Source organism: Carcharodon carcharias, chromosome 8, assembly GCF_017639515.1.
Source record: "Carcharodon carcharias isolate sCarCar2 chromosome 8, sCarCar2.pri, whole genome shotgun sequence".
Lineage (NCBI taxonomy): Eukaryota > Metazoa > Chordata > Chondrichthyes > Lamniformes > Lamnidae > Carcharodon > Carcharodon carcharias.
In genome coordinates this window covers 147262345-147290038 of record NC_054474.1, presented here as the reverse complement: position 1 = coordinate 147290038, position 27694 = coordinate 147262345, and the positions used below count along the sequence as shown (strand labels likewise).

The 27694-nt window shown below is 44.8% G+C and overlaps 1 protein-coding gene across 1 annotated transcript in view; it reads right to left on the bottom strand.

Moving 5' to 3' along the window:
• The window catches only part of adamts13 (ADAM metallopeptidase with thrombospondin type 1 motif, 13), a 40933-nt gene extending 13965 nt beyond the window's left edge, over positions 1-26968 (bottom strand). Inside the window, exons 1-19 of the mRNA XM_041194454.1 lie at positions 26952-26968; positions 26646-26796; positions 25314-25418; positions 23865-24016; positions 23270-23333; positions 22401-22527; positions 21812-21960; positions 21420-21540; positions 19787-19867; positions 17184-17365; positions 16430-16565; positions 15987-16116; positions 14489-14668; positions 13173-13377; positions 9710-9839; positions 7588-7717; positions 6524-6703; positions 1889-2065; positions 977-1181 (exon numbers count right to left, since the gene is read on the bottom strand). Coding sequence (XP_041050388.1) covers positions 977-1181; positions 1889-2065; positions 6524-6703; positions 7588-7717; positions 9710-9839; positions 13173-13377; positions 14489-14668; positions 15987-16116; positions 16430-16565; positions 17184-17365; positions 19787-19867; positions 21420-21540; positions 21812-21960; positions 22401-22527; positions 23270-23333; positions 23865-24016; positions 25314-25418; positions 26646-26796; positions 26952-26968 — 2622 coding nt within the window. The remainder of the gene's footprint in view (positions 1-976; positions 1182-1888; positions 2066-6523; positions 6704-7587; positions 7718-9709; positions 9840-13172; positions 13378-14488; positions 14669-15986; positions 16117-16429; positions 16566-17183; positions 17366-19786; positions 19868-21419; positions 21541-21811; positions 21961-22400; positions 22528-23269; positions 23334-23864; positions 24017-25313; positions 25419-26645; positions 26797-26951) is intronic.
• Positions 26969-27694: the final 726 nt, after the last annotated feature.

The window sequence follows — 27694 nt, the reverse complement described above, 5'->3', positions numbered from 1 at the left end:
CAATATCGTTCCAAGTGAGGATGGTGTGTGACTTGCAGGGGAACTTGCAGGCGATAGTGCTCCCAAGCGGCCTTGTCCTTCTAGGTAGTAGAGGTTGCGGGTTTGGAAGGTCATGTCGAAGGAGCTTTGGTGAGTTGCCTCAGTGCATCTTGTAGATGGTAGACACTGCTGCCATTGTGTGTTGGTGGTAGAGGGAGTGAATGTTGAAGGTGGTGGATGGGGTGCTAATCAAGCGGGGCTGCTTTGTCCTGAATGGTGTCAAACTTCTTGAGTGTTGTGGGAGCTGCGCTCATCCAGGCAAGTGGAGAGTATTCCATCACACTCCTGACATGTGTCTTTAGAGGGCGGACAAGCTTTAGGGAGTCAGGAGGTGATTTACTCTGACCTGATCTTATAGACACAGTATGTATACAAACTCACTAGTCCAGTTTAGTTTCTAGTCAATAGTAACCCCCAGGATGTTGATAGAATATTCCCAGAGCTCGAAAGGTTAGATTATGAGGAGAGATTACATAAACTAGGCTTGTATTCTCTGGAATATAGAAGGTTAAATGTGTTTTGTTTGAGACTTTAGGATTTTGAAAGGAATTGATAGGATTGATAGAGAGAAATTGTTTCCTCTGGTGGGAGAGTCCAAGACAAGGGGACAAAACATTAAAATCAGAGTGAATAAGGAGACCAGTTAGGAAACACTTTTCACACAATGAGTGGTAGAAGTGTGGAACTCTCTCCCACAAAAAGTAGAAGCCAGCTCAATAATAAATTTTAAATCTGAGATGGATTGAATTTTTTGCAAGACAAGGTTGTAGAGGATATGGAACCAAGGCAAGTGGATGGAGTTGACATTAAGATCAGTCATGATTCCATTAAACAGTGAATCAGGCTTGAGGGGCTGATAGTCCTCCTGCTGTTCCTCTGTTCTCACCATATCCCTCAATCCCACCACCCCACCTCCTCCCAAAGTGAGTACACTAACCTTGGACCAGTCCTGGGGATTCCAGCCAAATGGGCAGTTGCTGATCACACAAGGAATGAGGGACAGTGGCTCCTCCAACCCCGAACAGAGAGTTCTCATCACTTCCATATCTGTCCCGTTGCGAAATTGGACACAAGTTACCGTCCTCTCGGCCAAACCGGTCCCACAAACCACTGAACACTGACCGGTGTTCGAAACTCGCCACCTGTCCATCACAGTCATAGAGTAAACCAATGTTCTAGTTCAAGCCCAGTATTTCCCTCTGTCCATCCCTCGCTGTCACAGAGTAACCCAGTGACCTGGCATGAGTCCAACTCAACCTCCTTTCCAATGGTCTCTACCTGCCCTATTTTTTATGATCTTATTCCCTCCTCCATTAAACAGAATCCACACATGTAACTTGCTCCATGTGAACTCTGCCTTTTTTAAAAGAGAATTTCACAATCAAAGGTCCAACTAACAGGACCCTGATTTCAAGACTGAAATTTGGCATGGGCACCAAAGTCAACAGGAAAAGAAAATCAGGAGGAAGACGTGTAACCAATTCACCCCCGCCCAAAACGCCCACAGCCCAGTGAGAGTCAGTGTGTGGAGGACCCGTACCCCAGTGAGAGTCAATGTGTGTGGGACCTGTATCCCAGTGAGAGTCAGTGTGTGTGGGACCTGTACCCCAATGAGAGTCAGTGTGTGTGGGACCTGTATCCCAGTGAGAGTCAGTATGTGTGGGACCTGTACCCCATTGAGAGTCAGTGTGTGTGGAACCCATACCCCAATGAGAGTCAGTGTGTGTGGAATCCGTACCCCAGTGAGAGTCAGTGTGTGTGGAACCCATACCCCAGTGAGAGTCAGCATGTGTGGGACCCTGAGCTACTGTCTCCAGGGAACGGGGAAGAAGAGCAAATATGTCTTAACCTTGGCGGGCATGGATGGTGATTGCAGGATTCTTGGTCTTTAGGTCGAGGCAAATGAAGACATTCTTTGTCTGGTGCCAGTTCTTCCCGCTCCCCCAGAACTTTTGTACAGTACAGGAGCCTTCTCCTGACTCCTCCTCCACATGACACACTGCACAATTCAGACGTGGACTGCCACCTGCAGGAAAGGTTACAGAAAGGTTAGTTCTTGCAGGAATCAGCAAGGGAAAGAGCACAAGACCTGCTGTGTCCCAATAAACCAAACTCAGAGAAGGAAAAATGGAGAAATTAATCTCGTGAGTCTAGGGAGAAGGTCAATGGTAGGTGAGTTAAGGGAAACCTGGAGTATTACTCTAAAATAAGTAAGAATAATAGGCTTGTAGGACTTACATAATGTGAAAAGCCATTAGTGGCTGCCATGTTTGACCACTTGAACTAACCAATTTTTTGTAAAGAACCGGGGCTATCCTGCGGAGGTTAGAATGTGAGCTAATCCACTCTTTAGAAAAAATTACTTTACTCAAAACTGATATACATTTGGAATAATCAGGTAATGGAGGTGGAATCTAAGCTGTTTGACAAATTCAAAGTAAATGCAAAATACTGCGGGTCCTTGAGATCTGAAATAAAAACGTAAGTTGCTGGAAAGACTCAGCAGGTCTGGCAGCAACTGTGGAGAGAGAAACAGAGTTAACGTTTTGAGTCTAATATGATGATTCTTCAGAATTGAAGAGAGGTACAAATATGATGGGTTTTCTGCTGTTGAAAAAGTGGGGAGGGTCAGGTGCGGCAAAGGGGCCGGTCAGTGATAGGTTAGAGGGTGGGGTACTAAATTGCAAAAAAGTCATGGAACAAAATGCAAAGGAATTGGTAGTGGTTGTAGTAAAAAAACAAAGTATTGGTCCAGAGTAAAAACAGAAAATGATGGAGAAATTCAGCAAGTCTGGCAGCATCTGTGGAGAGAGAAACAGAGTTAACATTTCGAGTTGGGAAATGGTAAACAGACCATGATAGGAAGGGACAGAGAGTAGAAGTCTAAGAGTAAACCAACTGATAAGGCGAGAGATTACAAAAACAATAAAAAGACAAAAATTAAGACTCTGTATCTGAATACACATAACATTTGGAACAAAACTAATGAACTGATAGATGGAGGTAAATATGTACGAACTAATGGGCACTACAGAGACATGGCTGCAGGAGGGTATGGATTGGGACCTGAATATTGAAGGGTATGTGACTTTAGGAAGGACAAGAAATCAGGAAAAGGTCAGGGGTGGCTCTGTTAATTAAAGACAATTAAGACAATAGAGACATTAACACAATAGTGGAGGACAACCTAAGTTTAGGAAACCAGGATATAGAGAAGTTTGGGTAGAGATCAGGAATGATAAATGCAAGAAATTGCTTGTGGAAGTGGTACACAGTCCCCCTAGCAGTAATCACATGGTAGGATGGGGATCAAAGAAGAAATAATGGGAGTTTGTCAGAAAGGTATGGCGATTGTAATGATGGATTTTAATCAAAATATAGACTGAGATAATCAGATGGGCAAAGGTAGCCTAGGTGAACAGTTCATAGATTGTTTTCAGGATAGTTTCTTGGAACAGCACATTCTGGAGCCAACCAGAGCGCAGACTATACTAGACCTGGTATTCTGCAATGAGATACGGTTAATTGATAGCCCCATAGTGAAGGCATCCCAACGTAGCAGTGATCATAACATGATTGAATTTTACATTCATTTTGAGGGAGAGAAGAGTGGGTCTAAGACTAGTATTTTAAACTTAAATAAGGGCAATTACAGGGGCATGAAAGCAGAGCTAGCGAAAGTGAACTGGCAATTTAGGTTAAGGGGTAGGTCAATAGAGATGCAGTGGCAGACATTTAAGGGTATATTTCAGAATACACAGAATAGGTACATTCCAACAAGAAAGCAAAATTCCAAGGGGAGGAACCACCATCCATTGTTAACTAAAAAAATTAAAGATAGTATCAAACGTAAAGCCAAAGCATATAGATGGTTGGCAGGTCAGAAGATTGGACAGAATATAATAAACAGCAAACAATGACTAAAAGTTTAATAAGGAGGGGGAAATTAGAGCATGAGAGAAAGCTAGATGGAAATATAAAGACGAAAATAAGAGTTTCTATAGATATTTTAAAAATAAAAGAGTTAACAAAGTGAGCGTTGGTCCTACAGAAAGAGAGTCTGGGGAGTTAATAATGGAAAATAAAGAGATCGAAGATGAATTGAATAGGTATTTAGCCTCAGCCTTCATGATCGAGGATACAAGTAACATCCCAGAAATAGCTATAAATCAGGAATTGGAAGAGAAGGAAGAACTCAAGAAAATTATAATCACCAGAGAAATGGTACTCAGCAAATTGCTGGAACTGTGGGTTGACAAATCCCAGGGTCCTGATTGCCTTCATCTTAGGATCTTGAAGAAGTAGCTAGTGAAATAGTTGATGCATTGATTTTAATTTTCAAGAATTCCCTTGATTTGGGGAAGGTTCTAAGAGATTGGAAAATAACTAATATAACTCCTTTATTCAAAAAGGGAGGGAGACAGCAAGCAGGAAACTATAGACCAGGTAGTTAACAACTATCATCGGGAAAATGTTGGAAGCAATTATTAAAGATGTTACAGCAGGGAGCTTAGAAAAAATTAAGGTAATCAGGCAGAGTCAGCAGTGTTTTGTGAAAGGGAAATTTATTGGAGTTCTTTGAAGAAGTAACATGTGCTGCAGATAAAGGCGAACTGGTTGATGTACTGTACTTAGATTTTCAGAAGGCATTTGATAAGGATCCACGTCAAAAGTTATTGTGGAAAATTAAAGGGAGTAACATATCGGCATGGATAGCAGATTGGCTAGCAAACAGGTAAAAGAGGGTAGGCATAAATGGGTCATTTTCTGGTTGACGGGATGTGATGATTGGTGTGTTACAGGAATCAGTGGTGCGGTGTCAACTTTTTACAATTTATATAATAATTTGGATGAAGGGATCAATAGTGTGGTTGCTAAATTTGTTGATGATACAAAGATAGGTAGGAAAGTAAGCTGCGAAGAGGACATAGGAGGCTACAAAGTGATATCGACAGGTTAGGTGAGTGGGCAAAGACCTGGCAAATGGACTATGATGTGGGGAAAATGTGAGGTTGTCCATTTTTGGCAGGACAAATAAAAAAGGCATATTATCTAAATGGTGAGAGGTTGCACAGCTCTGAGATGCAGGGGAATCTGGGTGTCCTAGTACATGAATCACAAAAGGTTAGTACGCAGGTGCAGCAAGTAATTAGGAAAGCTAATAGAATGTTATTGTTTAATGCAAATGGAATCACATACAAAAGTAGGTAGGTTGTGCTTTAGTTATACAGGGTATTGGTGAGACCACATCTGGAGTACTTTGTACAGTACGGGTCTCCTTATTTAAGCAAACATATAAATAATTTAGAAGCAGCTCAGAAAATGTTTACTAGATTAATAACTGGAATAGGTGGGTTGTCTTATGAGGAAAGGCTGGGCAGGCTAGAATTATATCTGCTGGAGTTCAGAAGAGTAAGGCCAACTTGACTGAAGCATATAAGATCCTGAGGGAACTTGACAGGGTGGATGTGAAAAGGATATTGCTTGTTGTGGGAGGATCTAGAACTAGGGGCCACTATCTAAAAATAAGGAGTCGCCCATTTAAGACAGAGATGAGGAAAAGAATTTTCTCGCAAAGGATTGTGAGACTTTGGAATTCTCTTCCTCAAAATCTTTAAGGCAGAGGTAGATAGATTCTTGATATGCAAAGGGGTGAAAGGTTATTGGGGGTAGGCAAGAATGTGAAGTTGAGGTTAAAGTCAATGATCTTATTGAATGGCGGAGCAGGAAGGAAGGGCTGAGTGGCCTACTCCTGCTCCTAATTCATATGTTGAGTCCAACATGATTCTTCTTCGGAACTCCAGAATAGGTGTTAATGGCAGAATAAAGGACAACTCTGAGTGAAAGCCAAAACATGAAAATAAGATACAGACTGGCACTTGGCAAAAAAAAAAATCAAAATGGAGGACAGAGTTCATGTTGTGAGGTTGTTGGACTTAATGTTGAGTTCAGAAGGTTGTAAAGTGCCGAATTGGAAGATGAGGAGCTGTTCTTCCAGCTTGTGTTGGGCTTCACTGGAACATTGCCACAGGCTGAGGACAGAAATGTGAGCATGAGAGCAAGGTGATGAATTAAAATGGCAAGCAACTGGAAGGTCAGCATCATGCTCATGGCGAGTTCAAAAAGTAGTTGGCGCTAGATTGGGTGAGTTGGCACTGAGCTAGGTGATTGCATGTTGGTGAATCTGGTTGTGGATAGAGTCGTTGATGAGTTTGGTGCTGGGTCGGGTAATTCCATGTTGGGTAAGGTTTCAGGGGCTGGGATGGGTGAGTGAGTCGAGGGATTGGGGTGGCTGAGTCAGGGGATTGGGGTGGCTGAGTGGGTCAGCGTTGGGGTGAGTTGGGGTGGGCTGGGTGTGTGAGTCAGGGATTGGGATGGGTGAGTCGGGGTTTGGGGTGGGTGAGATTGATACTGAGTTGGGGAATTTGATGTTGATTTGGAGGCAAGGCACAAGGACATGTTTCCATTGATGAAAAGTACTTACCTCACAGGACAGGGGTCAGCATTACAGATCTCTGTTGAAACTGGCCTCAGAGCGATCTCACATGCTGAAGGAGGGAGCCTTTGGGTCACATTTCTCTCTTTCTTCATGCAGTACACCTCCCGCTTACGTACTCCACCCCCACAGCTCGCATTGCACGGACCAAACCCATGGACTTCCCACCTTCCAAAGGGTAAATAACAGAATTACAACAACTATAATAATTAACCTCAGTTTTGCTGGGTTATTGAATGTGCCACAGTCTCTGTCCCCGCTTACTATCCACTATTACTACTGCTGCAATGGGTCAGCGTATGTTTAACACATTCAAACTTTCTCAGGGTATGGGCATCACTGGTAAGGCCAGTATTTATTGCCCATCCCTAATTTCCCTTGAAGGTAGTGGTGAGCTGCCTTCTTGAACCGCTGCAGTCCATGTGGTGTAGGTACACCCACTGTGCTGTTAGGGAGGGAGGTCCAGGATTCTGACCCATTGACACTGAAAGAATGGCGATATATTTCCAAATCAGGATGGTGAGTGGCTTGGAGGGGAATTTCCAGGTGGTGGTGTTCCCATGCTGCCCTTGTCCTTTGAGATGGTAGTGGTCTTGGGTTTGAAAGGTGCAATCAAAGAAGCCTTGGTGAAATTAAACCCAGATTAGGTGAGGATCACATATTTCCTTCCTTGCAGGAACTTTGGTGAACCAGTTGGGTTTTTACAGCAATCTGACAAATTTATAATCAATTTTACTGGAAGTGTTTAATGTGGACAGTGTAGAGGGAGCTTTACTCTGTATCTAACCCCATGTTGTACCTGTCCTGGGAGTGTTTGATGGGGACAGTGTAGAGGGAGCTTTACTCTGTATCTAACCCCATGTTGTACCTGCCCTGGGAGTGTTTGATGTTGACTATTCAATGGGATGCCATTATGCAGAGGGTGCCTGACTTCTGCACTGAGCTGATTTAAGTCTCCTTTGGTGTATGTGGGCCTAGTGCTTAAGCTGTGGTGGAAGTGGGGAGTTTGACCAGAGTAACAGTTCACTTGGTGATGCCACACTAAGACTTACTGGGGGGGACAGGCTTTCCTGGTGCACCGCATGTAGCTCATGTGAGTCTGGAAGTTCTGATGGCAAAGTTCCTGCTGCACTTCCTCCCTGGTCTCAGGATCAGTGCACATGTACCTGACATCTACTATTCCTGCAGACAGATAACAGTTGTTAGTATAACTCCAATTCAGTTCAAAAGGCCTCTGACCTTGCAAGCCACCATTTGTACAAATCTTTTCCTTTTGGTGAGGGGTGGAACCTGTGCCTTGTTGGGAGGGATGAGCTGAAAGACAAGACCAAGCTATTCAGCCTCACAGACATCACAGAGGGGATCTTGTGGAAGTAAACATAGGAAGACAAGGAGGCCATTCAGCCCCTCGAGCCGGTTCGGCAGTTTAGTTAGATCATGGATGATCTGTAATCTTAATTTCATTTAACTGTCTTGGTTCTGTGACCCTTATCCCTTTACTTAACAAAAATCCATCAATTTCAGTTTTGAAATTTTCAATTGACCCTCAGCCTCAACAGCTTTTTGGTGGGGGGAGGGGAGGGGTGGAGACAGTTTCAGATTTCCACTCCCCTTTGTGTGAAAAATTGCTTTCTGGACGGTCTGGTTCTAATTTTAAGGTTCTGGACTCCTCTGCTGCTGCCACACCTACCCCCCACTAGAAGAAATCATTTCTCTCAACCTGCCCTATCAACTCCTTCAATAATCTTTAACAGCTGGATTAGAATACCCCTTAATCTTCTATACATGAGGAAATACAAGGCTAGTCTAAGCAACCTGACCTTATGATATATAACTTTTTTAGCCCTGATATCACTCTAGTGTCTTTGCACTGCACTTCTAAGGTCAATATATCCTTCCTGCAGTTTGGTGCCCAAGGCAGTTACTCCAGATGAGTTCTGACCTGTGCTCTTGTGAAAGGGCTTACTGGGGTCAAGAAATAAATCCAAAATAATACTTCTTGAAGCAGCAGAGGGAGAGGGAAAAGGATTAGGAAGTTTTATTTATACTCTGATTAGGGCCAGACTGAACGGCAGGAAACATTGTCTGGGTACTGTGATTGCCTGTGAAAATAATGGCTGCAATTCTTCCAGAAGGTGCATTGAGTCAATGGCATGGTGCATGGAGTCAATGGCATGGCTGGGAACTGGTGTAGGCCAGACAGGGGAAGGATGGCAGGTTTCCTCCCGTAACAGACATTAGTGAACCAGTTGACTTCATGATTATTTATGGTGCTGCCAGTTCACAGAGTGTGGAGTAGTGTAGTGGTCCTGCATTACCCACTATGATATAGGCTGGCAGCAACAGAGATCTAATTTGTAATTGGTCCTATCATCTTGTCCTGAAGGCTGCAGAATAGATTAACAACTTACAAAACCCAGAAGAGGATTCTGGAATCCAAAATAAAGAAAAAGAGTTCCCTCTTGTAGCTCTGTTGTTCGGCTGAATGTTTGGTGAAAGACAGGTACACAGATGAAGTCTGTACGTACTGAATTAGCTGACTGACCTGTGTGTCCCTGGGTAAGTGCTCCAGCTTCCATCCTGATAACAATTGAGTGACTCCTGCAGTAAGTGTGTGCATGTGGGATTAGGCTTGCTGTGATGTACCATAGATGTTGGCATATGAGTCAACAATCGAAGCCTTGAAAATCTCTTCCAAAAATAGGGTCAACTTATATGCTGAGTATAAAAGTGAACTGCTGGTGTGAGTGTGGGTGGTCGCCATCTTTGGCATTCACCATGCAGAATCTGCTCTGTGTAGGCATATCTTAAACTCATGCGTATCTTTGCAATACTGCCCATATCACCTGCTTGGTGCCTTGCACCCAGTTATAAGGTACCAGTAAGGAAAACATCCATTTGTGGGTGACAAATTGAGGCTGACTACTAATGTGAGTATAGCGTGTCGTGGCTGAAAAGGGGAATCGACTTGTACACTAAATTTATGAATTTTGGGGCCAGAAAAATGGTGCAGTCTTATACAGCGAATCGACTTATTTACTGTGATCTACAGTAAGGTGTTAAGGAGAGGAGAGGGTGTGGTTGTGGCTGGGGATCAGGGAGGCACTTGCAATGTCTATTTATTTGAATCAAGCAATAGCAGTTACTTCAGCATGAATATTGTCACACCATCACCTTTGCCACAGGTAACAGAACAATGCCCCATTATAGGAACCCAGAGGTAAGTGCGCCTCTCACTCAGGATGTCTGAAGTGGCTGAGGTATTCGTGATATTTCCAGTCTCTCTCCCCAATTGTTTGAACACCTGGAACAGCAGGAAAAAAAACTTGTACAGACATGCTTCACATATCTTATTACATACAAAAATATAGCACAGAAGGAAGACATTTGGCTCCTCATGGCAATGCCAGCTCTTTAAAAGTTCCACTCTCCTGCTTTTTGCCCACAGCCTGTAATTTTTTTTTATTTCAGATATCTATCCAAGTTATTATGAATCTGCTTATCTGCTTCCACCACCCTTTCAGGCAGGGCATTCCAGATCACAACAACTCACAACTCACTGTGTAAAAAAATTCTCCTCATGTGCCTCTGGTTCCTTTTACAGTTACCATAATTCTGTATCGTCCTGTCAGTGAAAACAGTTCCTCCTTATTCCTCCTCTATCAAAATCCTTCATTAATTTGAATGCTTCTATTGAATTTTCCCTTAATCTTTTCTCCTCTAGGGAGTTTTTTTTATTATTCACTCATAGGCCAGCATTTATTGCCCATTCCCTATTTGCCCTTGCGCAGAGGGCAGTCTGGAGTCACACGTAGGTCAGACCAGGTAGGGATGGCAGATTTCCTTCACTAAAGGGCATTAGTGAACCAGATGGTGGTTTCGTGGTTTCATGTTTTCATCATTAGACTTTTAATCCCAGATATTTATTGAATTCAAATTCGAACCCGGGTCCCTAGACCATTATTCTGGGTCTCTGGGACACTGGTCCAGTGACATCACTACGCCACTGCCTCCTCCTGTTTCACCAGTCTCTCCACATAACTGAAATTCCTCATCCCTGGAATCATTCTAGTAAATCTGCTCTGCACCCTCTCCAAGGCTTTGGACATCCTTCCTAAAGTGTGGTTTTACTAAACAGTTTTCTCAACCTGTCCTGCCACCTTCAAAGATTCATGTAGACACTCTTTATTCCTGCACCCTCTTTCAAATTGTACCATTTATGTTATATTGCCCATATTGCCGCTCCTCGCTCAACCTACCAAAATGCATCACTCTTACATCCTCCAGAGATCTCAAACTGCTTCACAGCCAATAGATTATTTTCAAGTAGCAGCCATTTTTTACAGGAAAAATCCCATTGTCAATGGTTGGTTGATTATGTTGTTAAAGATCAACAGCAGATAGACATTGTTTGATTAAGGACTGAGAGCAGATATTTTAAATCTTTTAAAAAAATTATTTATGTGATGTGGGAATCGCTGGCTAGGCCAGCATTTATTGCCCATCCCTAATTGCCCTTGTGAAAGTGGTGGTGAGCTGCCTCTTGAACCACTGCAGTCCATGTGGTGTGGGTACACACACAGTGCTGTTAAGGAGGGAGTTCCAAGATTTTGACCCAGCGACAGTAAAGGAACGGCGATATATTTCCAAGTCAGGGTGGTGAACAGTTTGGAGGGGAACTTCCAGGTGGTGGTGTTCCCATGTGCCTGCTGCCCTTGTCCTTCTAGATGGCAGTGGTCATGGGTTTGGAAAGTGCTGTCTAAGGAACCTTGTTGAGTTCCTGCAGCCCATCTTGTAGGTGGTACACACTGCTGCTACTGTGCGTTGGTGGTACAGAGATTGAATGATTGTGGATGGGGTGCCAATCTAATGGGCTGCTTTGTCCTGGATGGTATCAAGCTTCTTGAGTGTTGTGGGAGCTACACTCATCCAGGCAAGTGGAGAGTATTCCATCACACTCCTGACTTGTGCCTTGTAGATGATGAACAGGCTTTGTGGAGTCAGAAAGGGAGTTACCTGTTGTGGGATTCCTAGCCTCTGACCTGCTCTTGTAGCCACAGTATTTATATGGCTAGTCCAGTTCACTTTCTGGTCAATGGTAACCCCCAGGATGTTGATAGTGGGGGATTCAGTTATGGTAATGCCATTGAACATCAAGGGGCAATGGTTGGATTCTCTCTAGTTGGAGATGGTCATTGCCTGGCACATGTGTGGCGCAAATGTTACCTCCCACTTGTCAGCCCAAGCCTGAATATTGTCCAGGTCTTACTTCATTTGCTCAGTATCTGAGGAGTCGTGAATAATGCTGAACATTGTGCAATCATCACTGAACATCCCCACTTCTGATCTTATGATGGAAAGAAGATCATTGATGAAACAGCTGAATATGATTGGGTCAAGGAAACTACCCTGAGGAGCTCCTGTAGTGACGTCCTGGAGCTGAGATGATTCATCTCCAACAACCACAACCATCTTCCTTTGATAAGTTTCCATTGAAATTTTTGCTTTTAGCTACAGTGCCCCTTTAAGGAGCTGTCGATTTGTTAATTACTATACTCAAAAGAATATAATGAATCAGTTGGGACACTAGGTGGATAATTAGGAGGCAGAGCTCGATAACGCTGTGTCCTGTGAATAAACCTGTGAACAAACCTTCACAGCTTGAATCCATTTAACAACTATGAACAACAATGACATCAATAACAAAAATAAAAATACCTGGAAAAACTCAGCAGGTCTGACAGCATCTGCGGAGAGGAACACAGTTAACGTTTCGAGTCCATATGGCTAATTTTTATTTTTGTTTTGGATTTCCAGCATCCGCAGTTTTTTGCTTTTATCTTAATGACATCACTGTTTGTGGGTGGAGTTGGTTGAAGGAGTGCACTTGAGAGCTCTCCTACTCTTTTCACAAAAGTGAAAGGGGATTTTTTCATTTACTTGATTGTTAGAGGGGAGACTTTTTAAAAGACAGCAGCCCCAACAGTGCTGAACTCACCAGGTACAGCCCCTCTGAGAGTGCAGCACTCCCTCAGTACTGACCCTCCGACAGTGCGGTGTCCCTCAGTACAGACCCTCTGACACTGCGGTGCTCCCTCAGCCCTGACCCTCTGACACTGCAGCACTCCCTCAGTCCTGAGCCTCTGACAGTGCAGCACTGACCCTCTGACAGTGCAGCACTCCCTCAGTACTTCAGTACCACGTCAGCCTTGATTTATTTTCTCGAATGAGATTTGAACCCACAATCATTTGGATTAGCAATCTGAATTCTACCAATAGAGCCATGCTGACATCGCTATTTGAACAGCTAGTGTGAGACTCTGTTCCATATTTTTCTACTTTAGTGTAAATGTAATTTAAGGTAGCTGGTATAATTGAGTAAGGGACTGAATACACTTGTCCTTTATTTCCCTGAATAGGTGTATAATAATCGCTCTTTACAAAAAATACAAGGTAAAAGATTGAAACTGAGGGCCACATAACGGACACTTCCTGGGACACACACATGCACTCACGCACACACACATACACACACACACACACACACACACTAACACACTCACAGGCTCGGGTGCACACACATAAACACTTGCACAGACTAAAACTAAGAGTTGCTGGGCTTGAAGAAATCATTTACCTCTGACCAGGGCATCTGGCCCAGTTGGGAGGGACAGATGCCCACGTTACATGGTGATACCCCCAGGGGCTGCGCTGCTGTTGGACACAGTGTCACATTCACATCTATGTCTGTCCCATTAACGAACTGGACACAGGTAACTGACCTCTCGGCAATTCCAACTCCACAGGAAGTGGAACAGATGCCCCACTCTGAAACTGTCCACCTGAAATCAATAGATGGGAAAAACAAGGCTGAGCAGGTGCATTGAACTGCCTGATAGCTTCTCTGGACAGGCTGCTATATAAAACAGTAAAGCCTGAGTCCACTGGAGGCCCGAGTAGTGACACAACTGACTGTGGTACTGAACTTCAACAGCCTAGGAGAGGGAGGGGAAATTCAGCCGAGGCTCCCACTCCTGATCTGAATCCAGTGACTCTCCACTGTCCCATCAAACACTCCCAGGACAGGTACAGCATGGGGTTAGGTACAGAGTAGAGTTCCCTCTTCACTGTCCTCATCAAACGCTCCCAGGACAGGTGCAGCACGGGGTTAGATACAGAGTAAAACTCCCTCTACACTGTCCCCGTCAACCACTCCCAGGACAGGTACAGCACGGGGTTAGATACAGAGTAAAGCTTCCTCCACGCTATCCCACTAAACACTCCCAGGACAGGTGCAGCACGGGGTTAGATACAGAGTAAAGCTCCCTCTACACTGTCCCCATCAAACACTCCCAGGACAGGTACAGCACGGGGTTATATACAGAGTAAAGCTCCCTCTACACTGTCCCCATCAAACACTCCCAGGACAGGTACAGCATGGGATTAGGTACAGAGTAGTGTTCCCTCTTCACTGCCCTTCTTCAGCTTGCTTCACTACAGACATACAAATAAATGAGAATTTGTGTTGATACCTGGGGGAGGGGGGAACAAGGGTCAAAGAAACAATGTTCCGCCCCATGCAACTGCTCCAGGGGTCGACATTCCTCCTTTAGCACAACTTCCTCAAACCTATCAGTGTCACGTGAGCAGTAAAACGCCTCCAGCTCATTCCTGACCTGCTACATTATTCTGCCTGAAACCTCCAGCTGCCTGTGTCAGTGACTGTGTTCCCCACAGCTTTCCCATCACACTGCTTGTGACTAACACACTGCTCCCAGTCCATCTGATACTGTGCCCAGCAGGTCCAGGAATCAAACTGTACCTGGGCCAGGATCAGAACAGGGAGATGAAACTGGTCCATTCTTCTTCATGAGCGATTTATGAATCACAAGGCACCTCACTCCCAAAGTTCCTCATTTCTGATGCTCCTCACTCCCAGTGTGACCCACTTACCTGGCAGGGCAAGGTTGGCTATTACACATTTCCACTGACTCAGGTCTGGGAAAGTCAGCACAGTCCATATCAGATGTCTGTTGCCTCTCGAGTGCCTCTTGCTTCAGGCAATGAATGTCCCTTTCTCGCTGACCTCCACCACAGGAGACACTGCACTCACCAAACTCACCCAACTCCCACCTACACAGACATGGGGTGAGAACAAGGAAAAGTCACAGGCCTGTACATTGGGTTTTTCTGTCTAAGGGATTCATTACTAATTAGAAAGTTCAGGGGCCACCCAGCACACCTGAGTTGGCAGAAAGGGTGAAACAGAAATTAAAGCAGAAGGTATTGGAAATACTCAGCAGGTCAGGCAGCATGTGTGGAGAGAAAAACAGAGTTAACATTTCAGGTTTGTGACACAGGGTTAAGAGGAGATTTAATAGAGCGTATGAAGGGTTTTGACAGAATAAATAAGGAGAAACTGTTTCCAGTGGCAGGAGGGTCAGTAATCAGAGTGACACAAAAGTGTAAGCAATCGGCAAAAGAACCAGAGGGGAGATGAGAATTTTTTTTACGCAGTGAGTTGTTGTGATCTGGAAGGCGCTGCCTGAAAGGGCGGTGGAAGCAGATTCAATAGGAACGTTCAAAAGGGGAACTGGATGAATAATTGAAGGGGAAAATTTGCGGAGATATGGAGGAAGAGCAGGAGAGCGGGACAAGAACTCTTTGCAAGTCAGCATGGACAAGATGAGCCGAGTGGCCTACTCCTGACTGTTTTATTCAATGAAAAGGATGACGTCCTTAAATCATTATGTTTCCCCACTTTAAATCAGGCACGTTAATGTTCTGGAGTATTCCTGAAGGTTCAATTCGTAAATGCATCTGAGATTGTGGCACTAAGAGACTGAGACCAGGAAGACCCATACTCAGTTTTAACTGATCTCAGCAGGACAGCAGCTACAGTGCAAATATTACTGGATTAGGAAGGGGAAAGACCTGTCAAAATTCCTGTTCTGTCTGGACATCAGCTGAGGACACTATTGAGCTTAGAGTCCCAGCCCCATGCTTAAACATCCTGCTGATATCAATGTCTGGCATCACATTGGAGAATGCCCAATTTGGTGGGGTACTGGAGATACAGTAAGTGCGTGTGGAGCCCGTACCCCAGTGAGAGCCAGTGTGTGTGGGACCCGTACCCCAGTGAGAGTCAGTGTGTGTGGGACCCGTACCCCAGTGAGAGTCAGTGTGTGTGGGACCCGTACCCAGTGAGAGTCAGTGTGTGTGGGACCCGTACCCCAGTGAGAGTCAGTGTGTGTGGGACCGGTACCCCAGTGAGAGTCAGTGTGTGTGGGACAGGTACCCCAGTGAGAGTCGGTGTGTGTGGGACCCGTACCGCAGTGAGAGTCGGTGTGTGTGGGACCTGTACCTCAGTGAGAGTCGGTGTGTGAGGAATGGGGGAAAAAACGGATTGAAAACCTGTTTTGCTGTGGGCGATTTTGCCAAGTGGCCTTACCCTGGAGGGCATGGTGCAAGGTTACAAGGCTCCAGCCTAGCAGCAGGCCTTGCTGACTGTAAACAGTGCTGCTGTTTTACCCTTTCCTCTGTGCTGCGTTCAATACATTCATAATGGATCCTCACATTTCCTGCAAAAGAACAAAACACTTCATAAACAGTATCCTCAGTCATGCAGCTCTACAGAGCAGCAAATGGACAGTTGCACAGATTAGAATCCTTACCCTGCATAAGCAGTGATTCCATAGAGTTACACAGTGAATGACCTGTATCTTGCTGAATAGTCAGTGAATACAGTAACATACACAGTAAGTAACCCTTTCCTGAATGAACAGTGACTCCATACAGTTACATATTGCATGGCCCTTATAATGCTGATTAAACAATAATAGTTGGTGTGGCTACTGCATGAAATGATGGAACAAGGTTAATGGGATTCCTCACCTGGCCCGCAGCTTGCTGAACAAGATTCATTAACTTGGAGCCAAATGTATGAATCTTCTTGCTTCGGAACATACAGGCTGTAAGTGATATTGGGATTTACAATATCTCCATACTGCTTCCCGTATTTCCGATACACCTGGGATTACAAGGAAAAAAACAATGGGGGTAATTTTACAAATACTTGGGGTGCCCAGGAATGCCCCTGGTCCCTGGTGCATTAAAACGTCATTGCTTGGGATTTGAAAATTTGAAGATGCCTTTTCCAACAATCCAGTGCTCCCTCAGTACTGACCCTCCGACAGTGCGGCACTCCCTCAGTGCAGACCTTCCGACAGTGCAACACACCCTCAGTACTGACCCTCTGACGCTTAGTACTGATGCTCTGACAGTGCTGCACTCCCTCAGTACCGACCTTCTGACAGTGCAGCACTCCCTCAGTACCGACCTTCCGACAGTGCAGCACTCCCTCAGTACTGACCTTCTGACAGTGCAGCACTCCCTCAGTACTGACGCTCTGACAGTGCAGCACTCCCTCAGTACTGACCCTCTGGCAGTGTGGCACTTCCTCAGCACTGACCTTCCGATAGTGCAGTACTCCCTCAGTACTGATGCTCTGACAATGCAGCGATCCCTATAAATGCAGCACTGACACGTTCGGCTATGTACTGTCTAATTATTCTTTTGCCAAAAATTGCATTGGAAACGTGTTTGGGAGCAGTCATTAGTGAATGATTTTCTTTTCTCTCACCCCCACCTGTATTTCAATGGTGTCGCCCGTGGGTCCATCAATGAATATCTCCTCTATGTCTGGCAATTTCTTTTGGGTCAGGTATAACCGGTACACAATCCTGTTGTCCTCCAAGATGCTTGGGTATGAAACATTGTGTGAGATCTTCTGGGCACCGGCGACCACATAGTGACCTTTCACCTTTACCCCTGTAACAACCACAACAACTTGCATTTATATAGTATCTTTAATGTCCCAGGGCATTAAACAGGAGGAGTAATCAGACACAAAATCTGACAGCAACAGGTATGGGGGCCGGTGTGCAGGGTATACAGTAGCATGGTGGTTATGAAGGCACTTTACAGCCTTCCATACTTAACATTGAGTTCAACAACTTCAGACCATGAACTCTCTCCGCCACCTTCATCCCTTTTTGATCCCCTTTTTTCAAATATTTATTTTAAATTTTTTTATAAATCTATTTTTTTCCCCACCTATTTCTATTATTATTATTTTTTAATTTATTTCCATTCATTGTATTATCCCCACCTTTTAGACTATTTCGATCTTTTCTCCCACACTGTCCCCTCCCCCCACCCCCACTAGGGCCATCTGTCACTTGCTCATTCTGTTTTCTACTCTTAATGTCACCATTAGCACCTCCTTTAGCCAATATCACCACCATTAACACCTGTTTGTCCTTTTGTTTATGACATCTTTTACAAACTCTCTCCTGCCTCCACCTATCACTGGCCTTCTATCCAGCTTCACCTGTCCCACCTCCATTATACAGTATATATTTCACCACATTTTTACTTCACATTAGTTCTGAAAAAGGGTCATATGGACTTGAAACATTAGCTCTGTCTTTCTCTCCACAGATGCTATTAGACCTGCTGAGTTCTTCCAGCAATTTTTGTTTTTGTTTCAGATTTCCAGTATCCGCAGTATTTTGCTTTTATATTATCGTGGTTATGTTGCTGGACTGGAATACAAAGGCCTAGACTAATGATCCAGAGAGATGAGCTCAAATCCCAGCATGGCAGTTGGAGAAGTTAAATTCTATTAACTAAATAAATGTGGAATTAAAGAAAAAGCTCATCAGCAATGGTGACCATGAAACTACCAAATTGTGGTTAAAAATCCATCTGGTTCATTAATGTCCTTTAGGGAAAAAAGTCTGCCACCCTTACCTGGTCTGACCTACATGTGACTCCAGACCTACAGGAAGGTGGTTGACTCTTAATTGCCCTCTGAAATGGTCTAGCAAGCCCCTCAGTTGCATTCAAAAAGGCAGTTCACCAACATCTTCTCAAGGCCAATTAGTGACTGAAATTAATGCTGGCCTTGCCAGCAGTACACACATCCCATGAGTGAATTTTTTAAAAAGTCGCATGAGGAAATATTAGACAGATGGAAAAAAGCTGGATCAAAGAAGTAGGTTTTAAAGGAGTGTCTTAAAGGAGGATAATGATGTGGAGAGGTTGAAGGAGGGAATTCCAAAGCTTAGCACCCAGGCAATGGTGGGACGATGGAAATCAAGGATGCGCAAGAGGCCAGAATTGGAAGAGTGCAGAGATCTCGGAAGGTTGTGGGGCTGGAGGAGATTATGGAGATAGTGAGGGATGAGTCTTAGTCAGTTCATTCCTGCTCAATATAACCAACTGTGATTTTAAATTGCAGATGTCAAGGATCCTATCGAAAGGCAGCAGGGTTTCCTTCAGATAGGCAGGTCAGGCATTATCCCTGCTGAGAATATTGTATTCCATGGTGGTCCCCCTCCTCTGTTACTCAGGTACCCTCAATAGACTCTGCAGGTTAATGCTGAGAGAACTGGGGCTTTAACCTAGTTGTGGTCTCCATATTATAAAAAAGATATGGAGGCACTGAAGAAGGTGCACAAAGATTCACAAGGATGATACTGGAATTGAGAGATTATACTGATCGGGAAAGATTGAACACCTGGAGCTCTTTTCCCTAAAAAAGAGAAGGCTGAGAGGTAACCTATTAGAAAAGTGGTTTGATAGGGTTAACGTGGAGAAGATGTTTCCACAGTCCAAAATGTGAGGCCATCAAAATATGATAGTCATTAATAAATCCAATTGGAAATTTAGGAGAAATTCCTTTGCCCAGCGAGTGGTGAGAATGTGGAACTCACTACCACAGGGAGTGGCTGAGGTGAATGGCAATGATATATTTAAAGGAAAGCTGGAGAAAGGAATAGAAGGATATTGTGATAGAGTGTGATGAAGTAGGGTGGGAGAAAGGTCACATAGAGTATAAGCACTGGCATCAACCAGATAGGCTGAATGGCTTGTTTCTGTGTTGTACATTCTATGTAATTTGATGTAAATTTTTATGGACCTCATGTGCATTGTATGAAATTCTTTTAATATCATGTAAATTCAGTGAAATTTTCTGTAAATGCTGTGATGTTCTAAATAATTTTGGTAAATACAATATTAATTTTATCATTCCATTTATGACATCTTGATTGTCCTCTATCTGGTTTTAAGTTCCACTCCCTCTCCACTGTTGGTCCTGATCATGCATCTGAGGGGCTGGGTCTGGGGCTCACTGATTTTCCCCCTTTTCACTGAAGATGATTGAATTTCTTCCTGATGCCTTACCCAGATGGGAAAACACAGCCTGGCTGTTGGAGACTCGGATATTGGTAGAACGTGGCGGGACTTCAAGAAAAGTGACATACTCTATAATTCAAAAGAAAAACATTGTCAGTTATTTTTGCACACTCGCTGCAGTGAGCAGAACACTGCAGTGAATGTGCCACGCAATCACCACTTAAACTTATTGTACCCTGTTCCAGTGCCAGTGGCTCTCCTGAACCCTGGCACCATACTGTGCTGTGGAACTTTACCCTTCTGCTCGATTTCTGGGCAGTGTAATTACAGGAACCCAGAGCCAGAACAAAGGGATGTTGATGTGGGGACATTTTCTGACTAAATTCGTCTGGAAGATCATATGTTCTAGATCCCCAAAATTCCAAAATGCAAGTTTGGCAGTATTTTCCCCCTTCATCTCTCTTGGATGTGCTGACTCACGTTGGGTCTTGATTCCACAGTCCAAAGGCTACCTCCTGATACCCTCCTTCAGATCCCCAATCTGCATCCATGTGCGATTCGGGACAGAGAGCGGGGAAGCTAATTAATAATGGAATGAACTGGGTCTATATTCTCTTGGGTTTAGAAGAATGAGAGGAGGTGTCATTGAAACACATAAAATCTTAGTGATCTTGACAGGGGTGGATGCTGAGATAGCGTTTCCCCTGGTTGGAGAGACCAGAACATGGGGGCATTGGCCCAGGATAAGGGGTCAGCCATTTTGGACTGAGATGAAGAGAAATATTTTTGCTCAGAAAATTGCAATATTTTATAATTGTTACCCCAGAGGACTGTGGGGTCATTAAGTATGTGCAAGACATAGATCGATAGATTTTAGGGCACTAAGGGAATCAAAGGTGTGGGAATCACACAGAAAATAGGCTTGATGGGCTAAAGAACCTACCTCTGTCGTTAAATTCCTACGAATCCATGTCCCCCCTTTGGGAGGGGACAGTTATTATGAGCACAGGTTGTACAGACTAGGCTTGTATTCCCTTGAGAATAGAAGATTAAGGGGTGATATAATTGAGGTGTTAAGATGATTAAAGGATTTGATGGGGTCAATAGGGAGAAACTATTTCCTCTGGTGGGAGGAGTCTAGAACAAGGGGACAAAACATTAATATTAGAGCCAAGCAGTTCAGGATGATGTCAGAGAACACTTCTTCACACACAGGGTAGTGGAAAAATGGAATTCTCTTCCCAAATGTTGGGGGTCGATTGAAATTTTTAAAACTGAGATTGATAGATTTTGTTAGGCAAGGGTATTAAGGGTTATAGAACCAAGGCATGTAAATAGAGTTCTGGTACAGATCAGCCATGGTCTAACTGAATGATAGAATAAGCTTGAGGGGCTGAATGGCCTCCTCTTATTCCTACTCCAGGTCTTTTCTACTGGTTTCTGCTGGAAGCTGTGTGTATAGACTTTGGGGTAAAGACAGTATCAGGCTGGGATATGATACACTCCACAGCTGAATAGCCTGTTGCAACTCATAGTCTTAAATTGGGCATTTGGGCCAGGACTAAGTGCAAGGTTTTAGGGTGTGACTGTTGTCTGTGGAACCCATACACCGGTGATGAAACAGAGTAACAATCAGCAGTTGTGGTCAGCTTCCTGAGCTGGCTTCATCAGTTCTGGTTACCTCTAGCAGTGCCCTCAGTGTAGGAGCCGCTTAGTTTCCTGCAGCTGGAATTATCCCCACCACACACCCGACAGTTATCCAACATCTGGTCAGACTCCAGCTTTCCGTCACAGCCAAATATCTACAAGAAGAACATTTACAACAGTATCAGTAACACAGTGAATGAAATCACAAGCTTTGGTACAAAGCAGTGAGAAGAAGGGACACTGGACCTGAAAAACAGGGCACGAGAGACCCTAGGCACAAGGTATGGGGAGTGAGAGACACTGAGAGTAAGGGACATAGAATGAGGGACAGAGAGTGAAAGATGCTGGGTGTGAGCTAAAGGCCTCTATCCAGTGTTTAGGATCTCTCAGCAATGATGTGGGATTGGGCTGGTACTTAGTATTTACCCTGCAACGTCCTGTGACACACAATCTGTACGATGATGTTATCTCTGAGTCACTCATCTCACACCTGGTCCCATCCACAAAACTGTCCCGTCGGCTCACCATGAAACTCTTCCCCTCCACTCGGCACATGTGCTTACACAGCATATTACCTGGGAATAGACAAACAGCAGCATCATTACAGGCAGCAGTTTAATCGATGTGTTGAGATTATGTACATACAGGAGGTTTCTAATACTAAAGATACGAAACTAGTCACTCTCAGTTGGGGGTGTTTCAGATTTAAAATGCTTTGTGAAAGTACTCGAGGGGAAGTGAGGAGAAATATTTTTACTCAGCGAGTTGTGCTCTGGAATGCACTGTCAGACAAGGGGCTGAAGAAGATTCAATAGGAGTTTCTTTTAAGAGGGAATTGGATAAATGTTTGAAAGGAGACATTTACAGAGCTATGGGGAAAGAGCATGAGAGATGTCAGCTACTTCAAAGAGCCAGTGGTACAGTGGTCTGAGTGGCCTCCTATAAGAGGATTCCATCCAAATAAACATCTAACATTGATGTCACAAAAATAACATACTGTACGTTAATGTTTTACCTTTTGCATAGCCAAGGGCAGGCAGCCACTTGTAGTAAACTGGAGCTCTGGGGGGTGGGTAGAGGGGCTGAGAGTTGGTGTCAGAGCACTGTGTAGCCATGAAATCAAACTGAGTTCCCGTGCAAAGCTGCAAAAAGAATAGGAGGGGAAAAACAGTTTGTAACAGAAAAAATACCTGGAACAACAGTGGCATAATTTTTTAGGCAATTTTTAATGCCCCCAATCTTAGCATCAAACACTCCCAAGACAGGTACAGCACAGAGTTAGATATGGAGTAAAGCTCCCTCTACACTGTCCCCATCAAACACACCCAGGACAGGTACAGCACGTGGTTAGATACAGAGTAAAGCTCCCTATACACTGTCCCTATCAAACACTCCCAGGACAGGTGCAGCATGAGTTTGGTATCCTTCAAACCCACTTGTCCAGAGACAGATCTAATTGCTGTTCAACCCCATTTTCAGCCTTCACATCAGTCCATCCCTGGAAATTTATTCCTCAGCTTGATTTACACTTTGGGTGAAAAATAATTCCTCTAGCTTCTCATTTCCCCCCGCAATTTGAACTTCACCATAGGGAAGTATATTGTTAGATCTACTTTGTTAATTCCCTTTGAATTTTAATTAAAACCCTTTGAGCTTTCCTCTGTTGCAAATTAAACCATCCCAACTTTCTGAATTATGCCTCACAAGTTAAAGTCACTCTTTTTTCTCTCTGTCCCTCCCAATATCCTTGTCCAGTGTCTGGCTGGATGCCCCTTAAATATAATGTGCCCAAACGACCTGGGCTTGGTTCCTGCCTGGGCATACACTCTGGATACAAAGTTCCCTAGAGCCTGTGATTCTGATGAATGACACAATTGCCCTTACCTGTGTGTTGCAAATTTTTGCCTCCATATCCGATCCCTCACACTTATGACCACCGAAAGCAGGTCTAGAAAAATTGAAACACTTTATGAATCAAAAAAAAATCTCAAAATCTCTGTGAATATTAACAGCTTCCATCATGGCTCAGTTCATGAAGGCAGAGCAGTGCTGAGCCACAGACCAGGTGTGTACTGAACCACATAGAGACCGGCAGTCTCCTATACATCAACAACTTGCATTTATATAGCACCTTTAATGTAGTAGAACCTGCCAGAGTGTTTCCTAGGAGCATAAAAATCAAGATTTGACATTGAGCCAGATAGAGGAATATTAGGCTCAAGATAGATTTTAAGGAGTGTCTTGAAGGATGATAGTGAGGTGGAGAGATTAAAAAAGGGAATTCCAGAGCTGGAGATCATTTGAGAATTTCAAAATTGAGATTGATAGACTTTTGTTCAGTGCCAAGGAATAAGGAGCAAAGTAAATGGAGTTAAGGTACAGATCAGCCACGGTCAAATTCAGAAGTGGAAATGGCTCATGAGACTAAATGGACTCCTCCTGTTCCGACAGTATTTGCTTTCTGTGGCATCCCACCTACCTTGGATTGTTGCAGTGTCTCTGTCGTAGAACGACGCCTCCCCCACAACTCCGTGAACAGCTGCTGAACGGACTCCATTTAGACCAGGCCCCATGAACGACTCCAATCACATCCAGGTCCCCTAGAGACATGCAACTCCTTCTTAAACACCACTGGTGAGCAAAAATAACATTGGATGAAACCATTTCCTACTTGAGCGATTAGTAAGCAAAGAGATAGAAAGACTTGCATTTCTATAGTGCCTTTCACAACCTTAGGGCATCCCAAAATACTTCACAGCCAATAAAGTAATATTGACCTGTAGTAACTGTGGTTACATATGAACACCACAGCCAATTTACATACAGCAGGATCCCACAAACAGCAGTGTGATAATGGCCAGATAACCTATTTCTATAGTGATGTTGATTGATGGATAAATATTGGTCATGACACAATTCAGATCTTGCCTGTCCTTCAACGGAATAGTGCCACTGGATCTTTTATGTCCACCAGAGAAGGCAAATGAGCGCTCAATTTAACATCTCATCCAAAAGACGGGACCTTCAACAAGGCAGTGCCCCCTCAGTATTGGCCCTCCAACAGTGCAGCACTCCAACATTATTGGCCCTCTGACAAGGCAATGCCCCTTCAGTACTGGTGCCCTGATAGTGAGTGCTCCCTCAATACTGACCCTCTGACAGTGCAGCACTCCCTCAATACTGACCCTCCGACAGTGCAGCGCTCCCTCAGTACTGACCCTCTGACAGTGCAGCGCTCCCTCAGTACTGACCCCCTGATAGTGCAGTGCTCCCTCAGCACTGACCCCCTGACAGTGCAGCGCTCCCTCAGTACTGACCCCCTGACAGTGCAGCGCTCCCTCAGTACTGATCCCATGACAGTGCAGCGCTCCCTCAGTACTGACCCTCCCACAGTGCAGCGCTCCCTCAGTACTGATCCCCTAACAGGGCAGCACTCCCTCAGTACTGACCCCCTGACGGTGCAGCACTCCCTCAGTACTGACCCTCCGACAGTGCAGCATTCCGTCAGTATTGACCTTCCAACAATGCAGCACACCCTCAGTACTGACATTCTGACAGTGCAGCATTCCTTCAGTACTGACCCTCTGACAGTGCAGCATTCCTTCAGTACTGACCCTCCGACAGTGCAGCATTCCGTCAGTATTGACCTTCCAACAATGCAGCACACCCTCAGTACTGACATTCTGACAGTGCAGCATTCCTTCAGTACTGACCCTCTGACAGTGCAGTTCTCTGTCAGTACTGATTCCCTAACAGGGCAGCATTCCCTCAGGAGTGCCAGCATGGATTATGGGCCCAAGTCTATGGAATGGGGCTCAAACACCTGACCATCTGTCACAGAGGTGAGAGTACTGCCCACTGATACCTTTCATTGATTATTAACAAGATGGTACCCTAGATTTTACAAGCATTACTCCATTACTTGTACCTTGTTAGGGCCGCATTCTGTGCCATCCAGCAGGGGAATGAACAAACGGGTGCACGTGCCAAGGTCTGCTGGATCCGTGTGACATGATAGAACATTGCACACATCCTGCACAGAAACAAAGGCACCCAGTATTTAGGGACAGTGCAGAACATAACAGAGAGTTCAAAGCAGAGAAAATACAAATTGGTGTGGATTTCTCATTTAACCCTCCACAAAGATATCAAGCTATAAGCCTAGACAGCAGCAATTGCCAAGTGCAAATCCAGGCAGGGCAGGGCTGATTTCTAGACAGTGTACAGGGTGGGGGTGAGACGGGGTTATGGGTGGGGGGGTGAGACTGGGTTATGGGTGGGGTCAGGGCTGGTACTGAGATTGGCGAAATGGGTGAGGTTGGAGCAGTAAAAGAAATTCTTCTCATCTACCGTCTGCTTCTTCTGCCCATTGTCTTAAATCTGAAAGAAGAGCTTATTTTACACAGTGGGCTGAAGCTTCCGGCTGGCGTGCGGGAACGTGCCTGACATGCCGATGTGTAAAATGATGCGCGATTATGTCAGGTGTGCGTCCCAATGTCACCGCGCGTCATTCCGATATTTCATTCAGCAGGCACGGCCAGAGGCACTGTGCACCCACCAAACTGTTAACGGCCTATTGAGGCCACTAAAATAGTAATTACACCTGTTAACAACGCTGCCCGTCCAACCTTAAGGTTAACGGGCAGGCGAAGAGCCCAGGCGGCCTTCGCATTTTTAAAAAAAAAATCTTATCCATGGGCAGGGTGAGGTTTCCAGAAGGTTTAATAAAATAGATAAATACGTTTTCCTAACTTCGCAAACACGACCCAGCTCGTGTGACATGTTTAAATAAGTTTTCGCTTTATTTATTAAAAAGTTTTCATAACCATTCAGTCTTCCCAAGGCAGCTCCGTGCCTGCACGAAAGAGTGCAGGCCCCGACTCTCCCTCCTCCCCCCTACCTGTACAGGTAGCGCTGAGCGCTACCGGCCACGTGTTACATTGGGCGGACCTTAATTGGCCTGCCTCCATCTGCCATCGGAACAATTCTCCCCGGTAAGTTGTTATGATATGGGATGCGCTGCCTGAAAGGGTGGTGGAAGCAGGAAAAGGGAATTGAATAAATTCTTGAAAAGGTGAAATTTGTTGGGCAATGAGAAAAAAGGAGGGAGTGGGAATAACTGGACAGCTCTTTCAAAGAGCCAGCACAAGCACAATGGGCCAAATGGCCTCCTTCAGTGCTGTAAGACTCTATGACCCAGGATTTCAGTCTTGGCCTGAAGCAGAGTGGGAGGTGTTGGTCAGTTCCAGGCTCCACCTACAACGTCATGTCTGCTGAAACTACAGGAGGTTGCCTTGTCTCCAAAGGCTATCTTGCACTGATCGTCCGCACCGTAGTATAGCCCCGGTTTCTGGCTGGAAAGATCAGACTCTGTCGCTGGCAGATCGTCCAAACACATCGCTTTGCTTGTGCTGCCAGAATAAACATAAGAAAATAATTAATATTAACTGGAAGTCAATTTAACTATTGATAGAGCTGCAGGTGCAGCACTCAAAGAAATGATTTGCATTTATATAGCGCCTTTCAGAACCGCAGGTCCTAATGTAATTTACAGCCAATTAAGTACTTCTGAAGTGTAGTCATAGTTATAACGTAGGAAATGTAGCAGCCAATTTTCACAGCAAGATCCCACACACATGAATGTGATAATGACCAGCTAAGCTTTTTTTTAGGGATGTTGGTTGAGGGGTAAATATTGGCAAGGAGACTGGGGAGTGGGGGGAGCTCCTCTGCTGTTCTTCAAATAGTGCCATGGAATTTTTTACGTCCACCCGAGAGGGTAGATGGGGCTTCGGTTTAATGTTTTATCTGAAAGATGGCATTTCCAACAGTGCAGCATGCCCTCAATACTGCCCTTCTGTAGAGCTCCTCAGTACTGACTCTCCAACAGTGCAGTGCTCCAGCAGTACTATCGCTCCGGCAATGCAGTACTCCTTCAGTACTGTCCCTCTGACAGCACAGTCCTTCATCACTACTCTCCATCTGACAGTGCAGTGCTCCATCACTACTCTCCATCTGACAGTGCGGTGCTCCCTCACTACTCTCCATCTGACAGTGCGGTGCTCCCTCACTACTCTCCATCTGACAGTGCAGTGCTCCCTCACTACTCTCCTTCTGACAGTGCAGTGCTCCCTCACTACTCTCCATCTGACAGTGCGGTGCTCCCTCACTACTCTCCATCTGACAGTGCAGTGCTCCATCACTACTCTCCATCTAACAGTGCAATGCTCCCTCACTACTCTCCATTTGACAGTGCAGTGCTCCATCACTACTCTCCATCTGACAGTGCAGTGCTCCTTCACTACTCTC